Genomic DNA, 15,780 nt, shown 5'->3' with positions numbered 1-15,780 from the left:
GAGTGAAGAAACAGATTGACAGAGCCAGAAGAGTACCCAGAAGTTACCTACTACAGGACACGCCCAACAAAGAAAATAACAGAACGCCACTAGCCATCACCTTCAGCCCCCAACTAAAACCTCTCCAACGCATCATCAAGGATCTACAACCTATCCTGAAGGACGACCCATCACTCTCACAGATCTTGGGAGACAGGCCAGTCCTTGCCTACAGACAGTCCCCCAACCTGAAGCAAATACTCACCAGCAACCACACACCACACAACAAAAACACTAACCCAGGAACCTATCCTTGCAACAAAGCCTGTTGCCAACATATCTATTCAGGGGACACCATCCTAGGGCCTAATCACATCAGCCACACTATCAGAGGCTCGTTCACCTGCACATCTACCAATGTGATATATGCCATCATGTGCCAGCAATGCCCCTCTGCCATATACATTGGCCAAACTGAACAGTCTCTACGTAAAAGAATAAATGGACACAAATCAGACGTCAAGAATTATAACATTCAAAAAACAGTTGGAGAACACGTCAATCTCTTTGGTCACTCGATTACAGACCTAAACGTCGCAATTCTTCAACAAAAAAACTTCAGAAACAGACTCTAACGAGAGAGTGGTGAATTGGAATTAATTTGCAAACTGGACACCATTACATTAGGCTTGAATAGAGACTAGGAGTGGATGTGTCATTACACAAAGTAAAACTATTTCCCCATGTTTATTTCCCCCCCCCTACTGTTCCTCACACGTTCTTGTCAACTGCTGGAAATGGCCCACCTTGATTATCACTACAAAAGGGGTTTTTTTCTCTCCTGCTGGTAATAGCTCACCTTACCTGATCACTCTCGTTACAGTGTGTATGGTAACACCCATTGTTTCATGTTCTCTGTGTATATAAAATCTCCCCACTCTATTTTCCACTGAATGCATACGATGAAGTGAGCTGTAGCTCACGAAAGCTTATGCTCAAATAAACGTGTTAGTCTCTAAGGCGCCACAAGTCCTCCTCTTGTTTTTGCTTACAGCTTCGAATCCCCGGGTGTTCCATTCACAGGCTAAAAATCCCTTTAGCCTGGGTCCAGCACTTCCCTCAGTTCAGTCTTTGTTCCTCAGGTGTTTCCAAGTGTGTTGTCGTAGGGAGAGTGAGTCCCAGTGTGATGTCATTTCCCCCTTTTATATCTTCTTCCCACTTGCTGGAAAGCTCTTTTGTTGTCACCTGAGTCAAAGAGTTCCCATGGTGTAGTGCCATCTCTAAGAGCTTTTGTCATAAATATAAAAGGAAGGGTAAACATCTTTAAAATCCCTCCTGGCCAGAGGAAAAACCCTTTCACCTGTAAAGGGTTAAGAAGCTAGGAGAACCTCGCTGGCACCTGACCAAAATGACCAATGAGGAGACAAGATACTATCAAAGCTGGAGGGGGGAGAAACAAAGGTTCTCTCTGTCTGTGGGTTGCTTTTGCCAGGAACAGAAAGGAATGGAGTCTTAGAACTTACTAAGTAATCTAGCTAGATATGCGTTAAATTCTGTTTTGTTTAAATGGCTGATAAAATAAGCTGTGCTGAATGGAATGGATATTCCTGGTTTTGTGTCTTTTTGTAACTTAAGGTTTTGCCTAGAGGGATTCTCTATGTTTTGAATCTGATTACCCTGTAAGGTATTTACCATCCTGATTTTACAGAGGTGATTCTTTTACTTTTTCTTCAATTAAAATTCACATTTTCAGTCACACATACATAGCCAAATGTCATAACTTCACATAAGACGATAGCACATACAATCCAATGAGATATTACTGTCGAGCAGATCTAGACTTTTAGAATGATACCTCACAAGGCCTACTTTGTACAAAACATATCCTGGGGAATATTGGGGTGCCAGGGTGTCACACCCTGCATGCCCCAAAACCCTTCCTCCCCCACTACTCTCCATCCCCCATCCCAATTCCTCAATAAACACACTTCTTAAAACCACCTACACCTCCGTCCCCCACCATCCTCAAACCACTTCCGCCCCCAAAACCTTCCTCCGTCTTCACCCAAGCACCCACACACACTGCCCCACAACCCTTACTCCCCACTGGGCTCTTATGCTGGCCCCAATACCCAGGTCCATCTACGCCACACATCAGCCCAAATGCCCCCAACTCCTGGCTTTACCGACCCCCCCCTCACTTCTTCAGCCGCTCCTGTCCCCTGGGGCTCACCCCGGAACTCCCCGCAGGCCTCCTCACCCCTTTACCCTGGCACCAGCATCGCACCTTCACTGTATCTGGGGCTGAGGACCATTCACCTCCTTAGCCCTCTCCTTCCTTGTCCCCTTGGGATGGTCGGACGGCTCAGCCCCACTCACTCAGAAAAGCCCCCACAGCAAATCTGTGAGCGATGAGAGCCAACGGGCCGGAGCAGAAAGCTGGGCCCAGCCCCACAGGACACTGAGCGGGGGGCAGGCTGGCTCTCCAATTCCCCTTTCTCCTTGCTGGTGCCTCATCTCTGCACCAGGCCAGGGTAGAAACAGCGAGAGCAGGACCCGGCAGTTTTACTGACCTCCCCCAAAGGAGATCTTCACCAGCCCCCCAGGGCGCTGGCTCTAAGGGAGCAATCCGTGGCTGGCCTGCTCTGGCCTCTGCTGAGCAGGAGATCAGACTAAAATGACCAAAATGGACTTTTTTCACCTTAAAAGCTATGAATCTCCAAGCTCCCCTCCCCTCAGGAAGAATGGGTTAACAGGAAAGCATGACTCTTGCAGGGTGGAGAGAAGGTGTGTACATGGCGTGGGGGGGATTGGGAATCCAGGGCCCCCTCTCTCTCTCCTGTCCCCTGCTCAGCTGAGAAGAAAAGAGCACAGTGAAAACCACAGTGATCTCCTTGGGGCACGGACCATTCCTCTCTGGAAAGAGCGACAAGCTAGTAATAAACCATAAACCTCAAACGTCGGCAGGGAGTCTACAGTGTGACAGAGAAGGGGCTGGTTAAGAACTCCACATACAGAGCTGAACAGAAGAAGGCCGTCTGCAGTGTGCAACAGCAACTCGCATTGGTCCTACAAAGCCCATGAACAACTATACAGATTCTTGAGCACCAGCTCCTGGCTCCTGGTCCGTTTACTTACTATTTATCAGAGCTGGTGACAGCTTTTCAGTAACAGCAAATTCCAAGACAAAATTGAATTTTGCTTAAACAATTTTTTCATGGGAAATGTTTCCTTCCCTCGCAGATGTTGATTTTTTTTCTTTTGGCCAGGAACCTGAAAACACCACAGCCAATTATTTTTTCCAGTTTCCAGCTGGAAGATTTTAAATTTCGCCTGCCAAAAAACAAGACTTTTTCATTTTCCAGGTTTTTGGGTCCCTGATGAAAAGTCAAAATTTTCTGCCAACCCCTCCCCCCAAATATATTTTCAAACGTCTTTGTTCTTTACAAATATGTATGTGCACAAGCATGTCTTTCATACAGCACGTTTATATCAGGGTCATTTGGCCCTGCTGCATTGACAACAGAAACCTAATGGATTGACCGTCATTTCATTCAACTAGTCAGGATTCTTTGTAAGGGTCACAGGTCTCCTCACAGCGTTTCTCAGGGCCTCCTTGACCTCTCTGTTTCTCAGGCTGTAGATGAGCGGATTGGCCAGGGGAGTCACGACTGTGTGGCCGATGGAGAACACTTTGTTCAGGGCTCTCCAGGTACCAGATTTCGGTAGCATGTAGACAATCATTATGGTCCCATAGAAAAGAGCCACCATAATGAGGTGAGAGGAGCAGGTGGAAAAGGCCTTTTGCCTCCCGGTAGTGGATGGGATTCCCAGGATGGTCACAATGATACAAATATAGGAAGCCAGGGTTAAGAGAAAAGGGGAAACTGCATCTAGGAAGGAAAATATATAAATAAGTGGGGTGATCTGGCTGGTGTCGCTGCAGGAGAGTTGAAACAGTGAGGTGAAATCACAAAAGAAATGGTCAATTTCATTAGGGCCACAGAAAATTAACTGTGGCATAAGACACATGAATATTCTACAAACTAGAAATCCACTTATCCAAGACCCAGCTGCTAGCTGGAGACACAGCCTGCCATTCATAAGGGTGCCATAGTGTAGCGGTTTGCATATGGCTAAATACCTATCATAAGACATCACTGTCAGGAGATAACACTCTGTAGTTACCAGAGAACCAAATAAAACCAATTGTATCATGCAGCCCTCCACAGAAATGGTTCTGTCCCCAGTCAGGAGACTGGCCAGCATCCTAGGCAGGATGGTGGAGATGTAGCAGGTCTCCAAGCAGGACAAGTTCCCCAGAAAGAAGTACATGGGGATGTAAAGGTGCTGATAAGCCACAACTAGCGCAACAATGAGGATGTTCCCAGCCATGGTCACAATGTAGATCACTAGAAAAAGCAGAAAGAGAAGGATCTGCAGCTCGGGGAGATCCCCAAACCCCAGGAGGATGAATTCCGTGACGGACGTTTGATTTTCCCCTTCTCCTTTCTCCATGAGGTGCATCCTGTGACAGGGAAAAAGTAATGAGCATCGAAAGATTTGGCTGTACCAGGAAATTCAGTCGATAGCCATCATTTGATCCCCTAAGAGTTCCCACTGCAAATGGAGAGCTGGGTTTATATTCTCTCACACCAGAGAAACTGCTTCAGGAGCTGGAGACTCCACCACTTCCCTTGGTGCTTTGTTCCAAAAGATAATCACCCACCCTGGCAGCAGACTGCGCCTTATTTCCCATTGTCCTGTGTCTGGGTCTAGCGCCCAGCCCTTGGTTCTAGCTGTGCCTGTCCCTGGGAAATGGAAGAGCCCTGTGGTAACCAGTGGTTTCTCCCCATGGAGATATTGAGACCTCTACTCAAGTCACGTCTCCACAAAACTGATTTTGTGGCTCTATTCTGCAGCCTCCCCAACCTCTCCACGTCTGTTTTACACCATGGCCCCAGCCCTGCACACGGTATTCCAGCATCGGTGTCACCAGGGCTCTCTGCAGATGAAACCCGCCCCCTGCTCCTGTTCTCTGCTCCCCTCTTTATACAGCCAAGGACATCACCAGCCCACGGCCCACCCCACTGCTCTGGGAGCTGATGCTGGGTTTCTCGCCCTCTGTAGCCCCTACCCGTGCTGTGATGGGGGCCATGGTCACACCCAACAGCTGCCCCAGGGAAGGGCAGGAGGGAGGTGGCACCATGGCCATGCCTGCGAAGAGGGAGTGATGCTGACCCACAGCACAGACGGGAAAGTGACTCTGCCTCCGGCCGTGACCAGGCACAAATCAAACCACCCTCGGGGCAGACGCACACGCAGACTCCTCTCCTTCATAGCACAGTAGTGACTGGTCCAGAGACACTGACACTGCTGATAACGAATTACCAGCTATGACAGTTAACTATTAATTACTGGCTGTCAGTCACTGATTGTGTTGTAGCAATTGCAGGGGATCAGGTTCTTACTGCGCTGGGTGCTGTGTAAACACCCAACAATTAGTAACAATTCCTGGCTCGGAGGGCGCTGTGTTGAACTGCAGGCAGAGTCGGTGCCGTCTCCCAGCTGCCACAGGGACCCCCTAACTCAGCCCTGCCAGCCGCTCTCTCACTGCAGCAGTACCGGGGCCTGGGGTGGGAGATACGGGGGGAGAATGGAAAGTCTGCCTGTGCCCGGTACTCATCCGCCCCCGTTACTGCCGTGTCCGAGCTCCTCACAATCTGTAACCTGTTGATCTTCACGCTACTCTTGTGACTTAACATTGGGAGCTTGGGTGCTTCTGAAAATCCCACTCGGTGCCTAAATACCTTTCAAAACATGATCCAAACTGACTCAAAGTGCCCAGCAAGGCTGCGGCTGAGCAGAGAAGGGACCCCAGGTCTCCCGTCACAGGCTGGGGCCCTAACAGCTGCGGACCCCACGCGCTGGAGGAAATGAAGGGAGAGCAGTCAGTGCTCGGGCAAAGGCTGCGACACAGACACAGGGAGTGCTGCTTCCTGACCTGTAAGGATTCCAGTCTCCGTTCTGTGCAGTTCTAACGTACACCCCTTTCCTGGGGAAGCTCAGCACCCCCCACAAAATGCTGATACCCTCTCTGCTCCCACGGAAAGCCACGGAGGAGACGCTCAGCAGGAGACACGAAACATCTCAGTACTGGGCTGGGAAGGTGCATCGGAATCTGTCCCCCCAGGAAAGGCTGGAGAGGCAGCTGAGAAGCAGCTGAGAACCTGAGGGTCCCTGAGCAAAAAATGAGCTGTCCAGAGGAGAGAGGGGACAGCCAGCCAGAGCGCAAGCGGGTGCGGGGAGGAGAGACAGAGGGATGTCTAAGGGCAGAGATGAGAGCTGGGTCTCCTTATGATCCATCCGTGTCGCTAGGTAAAAACCACAAAGCAATCAACTCTGAAGTCCTTCCTCCGGCAGAGCTCCCAGCATGTGAGGACACTGCACAAGGGGGTGCCTCAGACCAAGGGCTGCATAGGCGTAAGGACCTGAAATCTGCCCCGAGGCTAGTGACACTCACCTTCAATCCTCAGCATGCAGCAGCGTGCTCTCCGTGGCCAGGGATTGGGGCTGGTGTCAGTCAGCCTTCGGAGCTCAGTTCCTGGCAGCCCCCTACCTGTGGCTGCTGGGACGGGAACCTCTCACTGCCCAGGGTGATTGCTGGCATCACACAGACCCTTAGTGCCTCCTGCTCTGGGTTCTTGCCTGGTTTATCAGCGAAAGAAGCTCCCCCCTGGGCCTTGCCACTACTGTTGGGATCTCCCCTGGGACTGCTGCCGGCGATGCTCTGGGTTCCCTGCAGAGGGGAATTGATGCTTTCTTCCATGTTTAAACAGTGTAACATCATAAGAACAGCCATACGGGGTCACACCAAAGGTCCATCTAGCTCAATGTCCTGTCACCCAACAGTGGCCAGTGCCAGGTGCTTCAAAGGAAATGAACAGACCAGGGCAGTTGCAAGTGATCCATCCCCTGTCATCCAGTCCCAGCTCCTGGCAGTCAGAAATTCAGGGACACCCACAGCATGGGGTTGTGTCCCTGACCCTCTTGGCTAATAGCCATTGATGGATCCACCGTCCATGAACTTATCTAGTCCTTATTTCAACCCTGTTATACTTTTGGCCTTCACAACATCCGCTGGCAATGAGTTCCACAGGTTGACTGTGCGTTGTTTGTCTGCCTGAGGTCAGACTCCGGATGGTCTCGGCAGTGTTACCCCAAGGGGGTAAAGTTCAGGAGACCTGAAGATCACAGGGTCTGCTCCTTGCTGGTTGCCCAGAAGGGGGAGAACCACCACTTGCTCCATGGTTTTGTGGCTTCCTCTGCACCAGTGTGCGGACCAGGTGAGCCACAGAGGGCTCCAACGATGCAATCTAGCCACAATTTGGCAGCTTCACATTGTCCCCAACATGGGCCCTGCTTGGCATCGTCTGGCTGGCCCAGAATGGACTGAACTGGGTCCCATCCCCTCTGAAGCTGGGGCTGGGAAGGCAGATGAACAATTGTTCCAGTGACAATTTTCCGAGAAACTCTGCTTGCTGTACAGTCACTGTGGCCAGCCAGCCACCCCCAGCATCTTTCTGAGGTCACCCCCATCACTTAGATTGACACTCGCTTTGGCTGGAGGGAGCTGGCCAGAGCTGGGGTGGGGGTGAGGGGCCCAGGCTGGAGGGAGCTGGCCAGAATGGGGGTGGGGGTGAGGAGCCCAGGTTGGAGGGAGCTGGCCTGAGTTGGGGTGGGAGTGAGGGGCCCAGGTTGGAGGGAGCTGGCCAGAGTATAAAATAAATATAAATTAAAAGGTTTCAGAGTAGCAGCCGTGTTAGTCTGTATTCGCAAAAAGAAAAGGAGTACTTGTGGCACCTTAGAGACTAACCAATTTATTTGAGCACTGTAGCTCACGAAAGCTCATGCTCAAATAAATTGGTTAGTCTCTAAGGTGCCACAAGTCCTCCTTTTCTTTTTATAAATTAAAAATCAATTAAAAGAATATAAAACAACATTTAAAAGCATAAAATAAAAAAATACATAATGATATTTTTAAATTTAAAAAATCCTTCGAAATGGAACCCATACGTGCCGGGTGAGAGTCAACGGGACGTGTGCTGCTCTCCTCACACTAGAGGGGTGTCTGAGCACCCCACGCCCAGGCCCTCAAGGACAGGTCTAGACAACAGTCTCACCCCGGCCCTGCGGCAACCCCAGCCCCAGTTAGCAATGAACTGTGAGACCCTCCAGCCTAAGGGAGTTGGACACCCAAATCCAATTAAAATCCCAGCCCTATTGAAAGTTAATGGGGGACTTGGGGTCTTAAGGTTCCTTGAGACCCCCTCCCATACAACCTTGTTGTCTACATGGGGGTCTGTCCAGACATGCTGGATTGGTTGGGTTGCCTTGAAATTTGACCAGCTGATAGGATTTTAACCTGCGTTAACGAACGTGATGAGACTGTCAATCCAAGTGACAACGGGGTGGCCGCAGAATGACACGGGGGTGGCTGGGTAGCTGAGCTCAGAATCTGGCCCCACTGCCTTCTACAGCAGAATGGCTCAGATAATGGCCAGTGGAACCATTTTCCTTCAGACTTCATAGCACCAGTTTCAGAGGGGCTGAGGTTCTGCTTTGGACTTTTAGTTCAGTCCATTCTGAGCCAGCTGAGGGTGCCAATAAGGCCCATATCAGGGACAGGGTGCAGCTGTGGCAGGATGGGTGGATAAAAGTAAACTTCATTACTGTTACCATCAAGCACCCTCCAGCTCCAGATCACAAGCACCTCACTATAAACCTGTGTGGACTGGACATTTAGCAGGGAGCAGCTGTCATCAGAGATGGAGCTGGAAGATGCTCAAAAGATGTGGACGCTCTCTCATACATCAGCGGCTGCTGCCATGTTCTGGGCATCTCAGTGATATCCGTGCGGACGTTATGACATCCAGCTTCTGGCAAAGCTAGAGATATATAGAGCCACGGTTATACCAACTCTGCTGTACCACCGTGAAACCAGGGCTCTGGGGCAGGCTGAGAAGTGGCGGAATAATGGTTTTTGATTCTCGTTGTCTACGTTTAAGCGGGGGAATAGTCCCACTATTGTGGGGAACTTTCCTGGCTTCTGCACTACCCCGGTGAAGTGGGCTAGAGAAAGGATCCGAGTCCTCGCTCCCACTTCCTTTACCCAGTGGCCTCCCTGCCCTTGAGGACTCCCTTTCTACTCTCCTGTGTGGCAGAGTCCTTGTAACCCCAACAAGGCTGGGCCCAGGATTCCTGGGGGGCTCGACCCCCAACCCTGCTGTGATCACCTAGGACAGAGGCTAGGGTGTCCCCACTCCAGGGTGCTCTCTCTGTACTGGGCACTTCTCTGACCCACTGACCATTACATACAAGTTAAAGCAAATGCAAGTTATTTCATCAACAATTAATTTTAAAAAGAATAAGGGAAAATGGGAAAGGTTAAAGGAAACACATCAGCCCGCTCTGTGGCAGGGAACATCACAAACAGTGTCTCTGGAACGTCAGGGCAGTTCACAGTCTGTCCCTTGTAAGTCCCAGGCCTCCTGCTCAGGCCCTGGCTGTGCTGCAGGGATGCTGTGGGTTGGACACTTGCTCTGGTGGTGGCCACACGCTTTCAGGCTCTAAGTGGTAGGATCCTTCTTCCTAGTGTCGCCCCCGCCCTGTCGGGGTTACGATCCAAGCCTGGCCTGCAGAGCCCCTTGGCTGAGGCATCTCCCTGTGCTGGGCCCGCTGCCCAGGGTCCCCCTCGCTCTCCCCAGCTGCTCACCGCACCCAGCTCCGGACTGCTCCAGCCCCAGCTCCACCACTCGGTCTCTGCATGGCTGCTGCAGCTCTGCCTCCAGCTCCTGGGCTGCTTAGACTCATAGAATCATAGAATATCAGGGTTGGAAGGGACCTCAGGAGGTCATCTAGTCCAACCCCCTGCTCAAAGCAGGACCAATCCCCAATTAAATCATCCCAGCCAGGGCTTTGTCAAGCCTGACCTTAAAAACTTCTAAGGAAGGAGATTCTACCACCTCCCTAGGTAACGCATTCCAGTGTTTCACCACCCTCCTAGTGAAAAACTTTTTCCTAATATCCAACCTAAACCTCCCCCACTGCACCTTGAGACCATTACTCCTTGTCCTGTCATCTTCTGCCACTGAGAATAGTCTAGAACCATCCTCTCTGGAACCACCTCTCAGGTAGTTGAAAACAGCTATCAAATCCCCCCTCATTCTTCTCTTCTGCAGGCTAAACAATCCCAGCTCCCTCAGCCTCTCCTCATAACTCATGTGTTCCAGACCCCTAATCATTTTTGTTGCCCTTCGCTGGACTCTCTCCAATTTATCCACATCCTTCTTGTAGTGTGGGGCCCAAAACTGGACACAGTACTCCAGATGAGGCCTCACCAATGTTGAATAGAGGGGAACGATCACGTCCCTCGATCTGCTGGCTATGCCCCTACTTATACATCCCAAAATGCCATTGGCCTTCTTGGCAACAAGGGCACACTGTTGACTCATATCCAGCTTCTCGTCCACTGTCACCCCTAGGTCCTTTTCCGCAGAACTGCTGCCTAGCCATTCGGTCCCTAGTCTGTAGCAGTGCATTGGATTCTTCCGTCCTAAGTGCAGGACCCTGCACTTATCCTTGTTGAACCTCATCAGATTTCTTTGGCCCCTCTGGCTCTGATTCCTGCAGCTCTGCTCCCAGGGCAAGTCTGCTCTCTCTGGGCTGTGCCTCTGGCTTTGGGGCTGCAGCTCTGCTCCCAGGACAGGGTCTGCTCTCTCTGGATCTGGCACAGCTCTGCTCCCCAGCTCAGCTCGGGCCCTTGCTTTCCCCTTAGCTCAGCCCCACTCTGTCTGACCCTGGCAATTCCAGCTTCCATGGAGGACGGGACCTCCCTGGCCTCCTGACCCCCTGATTAGCCTGCCTGCCCTGTCATTCAGGCTGACCTGGAGCATTGGCCTCTCCCCATTGTTCCTGGGGGCTGTCAGTCTCAGGGTCCTGATTCCCCATCGACCCTTCCCCCTTTTTAGTACTGGGAGCTAACAACTAAAACACCCCCACTGAATGTCAGTAAGGGGGCAACAGTCCCCTTACATACGTCAGCTGCTCTGTATCAAGTGGCAGGACGAAATCAGGAATGAGGATGTTTGTAGCCAAACCCAGCAACTGCCTCCATCCGCACCGGTTCGGTTCTAGCAGCTTTCTTGGTACAGACATATTGTCAGGCTGGATGACCAACAAATGCCGAAGGGGGTTTACCAAGCACTGCCACTGTATGATCAGCAGTCACACAGTCACCGAAAGCTTCAGTGGCATGATAAGGTCTCCAGTGATGGACATACATTGAACATCCAGCCAGAAGTCAGGGCCTAGCTAGAGATGGATCCAGGTGGCCAGAGCACATCAGGGCCTAGCTAGGGATGGATCCGGACAGCCAGAGCACGTCAGGACCTACCTAGAGATGGATCCAGGCAGCCAGAGCGCATCAGGGCCTAGCTAGAGATGGATCCAGGCGGCCAGAGCACATCAGGGCCTAGCTAGGGATGGATCCAGGAGACCAGAGGACATCAGGGCCTAGCTAGGGATGGATCCGGATGGCCAGAGAATGTCAGGGCCTAGCTAGGGATGGAGCCGGGTAGCGCTCAATGTGCAACGAATCTAGATCCACCCTATGGGATTGTTGCACTGATGCTCAAGTTGGTGGCTGGGTGAAAGTATTCCTAGCTACGCCAAGGCTGGGTTACCTTTGGGAATTGCCTCCATTCTCAGTGCCTCAGTTGTCTCGCCTGTGAAATGCGGATGGGGGCACTTGCCACCCTTTGCAACATACGTTGAGACCCATGTCTGGAAAGTGGTATGTAGGAGTTCAATCTGATCATTAAAGGGATTGAAGCCACTGTTGGATGACAGGACGCTGAGCTAGATGGACCTTTGGTCTGACCCCATATGGCCATTCTTATGATGTTACACCATTTAAACATGGAACAAAGCATCAATTCCCCTCTGCAGAGAACCCAGAGCATCGCCGGCAGCAGTCCCAGGGGAAATCCCAACAGCAGTGGCAAGGCCCAGGAGGCAGCTGCTTTCGCTGATAAACCCAGCAAGAACCCAGAGCAGGAGGCACTAACGGTCTGTGTGATGCCAACAATCACCCTGGGCAGCGAGCAGCCACAGGCAGGGGTCTGCCCAGGAACTGAGCTACGAAGGCTGACTGACACCAGCCCCAGTCCCTGGCCACGGAGAGCACGCTGCTGCATGCTGAGGATTGAAGGTGAGTGTCACTAGCCTCGGAGCAGATATTCAGGTCCTAACACCTATGCAGCCCTTGGTCTGAGACACCCTCTCGTGCAGTGTCCTCACATGCTGGGAGCTCTGCCGGAGGAAGGACTTCAGAGTCAGTTTTTTTGTGGTTTGATGCTAGAGACACGGATGAATCAGAAAGGAGACCCAGCTCTCGTATCCCTCTGGCTGGCTGTCCCCCTCTGTCTCCCCGACGGCTGGTTGTTTGCTCAGGGACCCTGCCCCTCAGGTTCTCAGCTGCCTCTCCAGCCTTTCCTGGGGGGCAGATTCCAATGTACCTTCCTGGCCCAGGACTGAGATGCTTCGTGAGTGACTCCTCCGTGGCTTTCCGTGGGAGCAGAGAGGGTATCAGCATTTTGTGGGGGGTGCTGAGCTTCCCCAGGAAAGGGGTGTACGTTAGAACTGCACGGAACGGAGACTGGAATCCTTACAGGTCAGGAAGCAGCGCTCCCTGTGTCTGTGTCGCAGCCTTTGCCCGAGCACTGACTGCTCTCCCTTCATTTCCCCCAGCGCGTGGGGCCCGCAGCTGTTAAGGCCCCAGCCTGTGACGGGAGACCTGGGGTCCCTTCTCTGCTCAGCCGCAGCCTTACTGGGAAACCTTGGGAAAGTCATTTTCGATCACGTTTTGAAAGGTATTTAGGCACCGAGTGGGATTTTCAGAAGCACCCAAGCTCCCAATGTTAAGTCACAAGAGTGGCGTGAAGATCAACAGGTTACAGATTGCGAGGAGCTCGGACACGGCAGTAACGGGGGCGGATGAGTACCGGGCACAGGCAGACTTTCCATTCTCCCCCCGTATCTCCCACCCCAGGCCCCGGCACCGCTGCAGTGAGAGAGCGGCTGGCAGGGCTGAGTTAGGGGGTCCCTCTGGCAGCGCCCGGGGCGGCGAGATATATCTCTACATGGTGCCTTGGCACCAGCAATATTCAGAGCCCAGGGGCCCAGCTCCACCATTATTTGGGGCCGGGTGTCCCCCTCCGGCCCACCTGGCACCCCCCCTGTGCCTCCCCCGAGTGTCCCCCGGCCCCCCGCTTGCTGCACCCAGCCCCCCAGCGTGCGTCCCGGGCCCCGGAGCAGAGCGTTCTGTGCAGCTCCATCTGCCCCACTTCTCGACTGCCAGGGCAGACTGACTCTGAGCCTGCCTTTCCACCTCAGACCCTTCCCTTTTCCGGCGGGCCCCTCCCCACCACCGGGGGCTCCCCCACCCGCAGTCACCGCTCCTGCCCCATGCTGGGCAAGGAGGCAGCCCCATCCCTTACCCCCAGTGAGGCTACAGTCAGGGGCAGCAGGAGGGGAGGAGGCGCACGGAGCACCCCCGGCACCCACCACGGGGGAGGCCAGGGAGATTCCTGGCCCTGAGAGGGGCCCTAGGAGCACATGCAGTGACAGTGAGGAGGGTGAGTGTGCTGCTGGGGAGGTCGGGAAAGGGGGGCTCCTCTCCCAGAGCTCGCTGCTGCCGGCAGGGAAAGGGCTTGGGGGAGTCCTCCTCTCTGGCCCCTGTCCCGGAGCAGCCTGCCTGCACCCCAAACTCATCCTCAGCCCTGCCCCACCCCAGAGCCCACACCCCCAGGCAGAGCTTTCACCACCCCCCACCGCACCCTCTACCCTAACCCTGAGCCCCCCCAACCCCAAACACCTTATCCACAGTCCCAGCCAGAGCCCTCATCCCCCTGCACCCTAACCCTCCTCCTGAGCCCTGAGCCCCCTCCAACACCACAAACCCCTCATCTCCAATCCCAGGCAGAGCTCTCACCCCCCTCCCCGCACCCTAACCCTCTGCCCCAGCCCTGAGCCCCTCCAACACCCCAACACCTTATCCCCAATCCCAGCCAGAGCCCTCATCCCCCTGCACTCCAACCCTCTGCCCCAGCCCTGATTCTCTCTAACACCCCAACCCCCCCAACCCTAGACAGAGCCTTCACCCACCACATTCCTACTCTCACCCTGAGCCCCTCCCACACCCCAAACCCCTCATCTGCAGCCTCACCCCACAACCCTCACCCCGGCACCCCCACCCTGCGCACCCCCTCCCATCCCCAGACTCCCTCCCAGAACCTGCACCCCCTTCCTCCGCACTTCCTCCCATACCCAAACTCCCTTCCAGAGCCTGCACCCTACACCCCAATCCCCTGCCCCAGCCTACGGCCTGCACCCCAGACCTCCTCCCCCACCCAAACTCCCTCCCAGAGCCTTGGGCACCTGGGGGGAGGAGTTTGGGCAGAGGCGGGTTCTGGGCACCACCAAAAATTATACAAACCTGCCACCCATGCCTGCAGTTCCTCCCAGCGCGCTCCGACCCGTCTGGCAACTGGGAATTGTTTCTAATTGTTGGGTGTTTACACAGCACCCAGCGCAGTAAGGACCTGATCCCCTGCCATTGCCACAACACAATCAGTGACTGACAGCCAGTAATTAATAGTTAACAATCATAGCTGGTAATTCGTTATCAGTAGTGTCAGTGTCTCTGGACCAGTCACTACTGTGCTATGAAGGAGAGGAGTCTGCGTGTGCGTCTGCCCCGAGGGTGGTTTGATTTGGGCCCTGGTCACGGCCGGAGGCAGAGTCACTTTCCCATCTGTGCTGTGGGTCAGCATCACTCCCTCTTCGCAGGCATGGCCATGGTGCCACCTCCCTCCTGCCCTTCCCCGGGGCAGCTCGTGGGTGTGACCATGGCCACCATCACAGCACGGGTAGGGGCTACAGAGGGCGAGAAACCCAGCATCAGCTCCCAGTGTGGTGCGGTGGGCCGTCGGCTGACGCTGTCCTTGGCTGTATAAACGGGAGCAGAGAATAGGAGCCGGGAGGGGGTTTCACCTCTCCAGACTGGTGACGCCGATGCTGGAATACCATGTGCAGGGCTGGGGCCACGGTGTAAAACAGACTTGGAGAGATTGGGGAGGGTTCAGAAAAAAAGCCACGCAAATGATGTGTGGGCTAGAGGAAATACCTTCCAGTGAGAGACTTAAAGAGCTGGGTCTGTTCGGTGTATGAAGGAGAAGTGACTTGATTACAGCATCTCAGCACCTTCATTGGGAGAAAACCCTGGTTACCAAAGGGTTCTTTCATTGCCCAGGGACAGGCACAGCCAGAGCCAAGGGCTGGAAGCTAAAGCCAGGCACGTTTCAATGGGAAATAAGGTGCACATTTTGTTTATTTTTCCTGGTGAGCGTGATTATCCATTGGAAAAAACTGGCAAGGGAAGAGGTGGATTTTCAACTCCTCATATCTCCAGATCAAGACTGGCTGCCTTTCTGGAAGGTCTGTCTCAGCCAAAAACAACTTATTGAGATCAGTGCAGAGTAAGTGGGGAAATTCTGTGGCTTTTGTTACATAGGGGCTCAGCCTGGATGATCCAATGGTCCCTTTTGGTCTTAAATCTAAGAGTCTGTGAATGAGAAATGTTGGGGGGTGGGACAGAAGAGTGGCAAATTAACTGGGTGGCAGTGCCCTGAGGTGGAAGTGAAGCAGTTTCTCTGGTCTAAGAGAATATAAACCCAGCTC

At 53.2% G+C, this 15,780-nt stretch overlaps 1 protein-coding gene across 1 annotated transcript; it reads right to left on the bottom strand.

Moving 5' to 3' along the window:
• Positions 1 to 3,537: 3,537 nt before the first annotated feature.
• On the bottom strand, positions 3,538 to 4,555 carry LOC140897252 (olfactory receptor 11A1-like). The gene has a single exon (XM_073309637.1). The coding sequence runs from the start codon at positions 4,504 to 4,506 to the stop codon at positions 3,538 to 3,540; it is 969 nt and encodes a 322-aa protein (XP_073165738.1). The 5' UTR covers positions 4,507 to 4,555.
• Positions 4,556 to 15,780: the final 11,225 nt, after the last annotated feature.

Source organism: Lepidochelys kempii, chromosome 13 (genome assembly GCF_965140265.1).
Source record: "Lepidochelys kempii isolate rLepKem1 chromosome 13, rLepKem1.hap2, whole genome shotgun sequence".
Classification (NCBI taxonomy): Eukaryota; Metazoa; Chordata; order Testudines; family Cheloniidae; genus Lepidochelys; species Lepidochelys kempii.
This window is presented reverse-complemented; position numbering and strand designations above follow the sequence as displayed.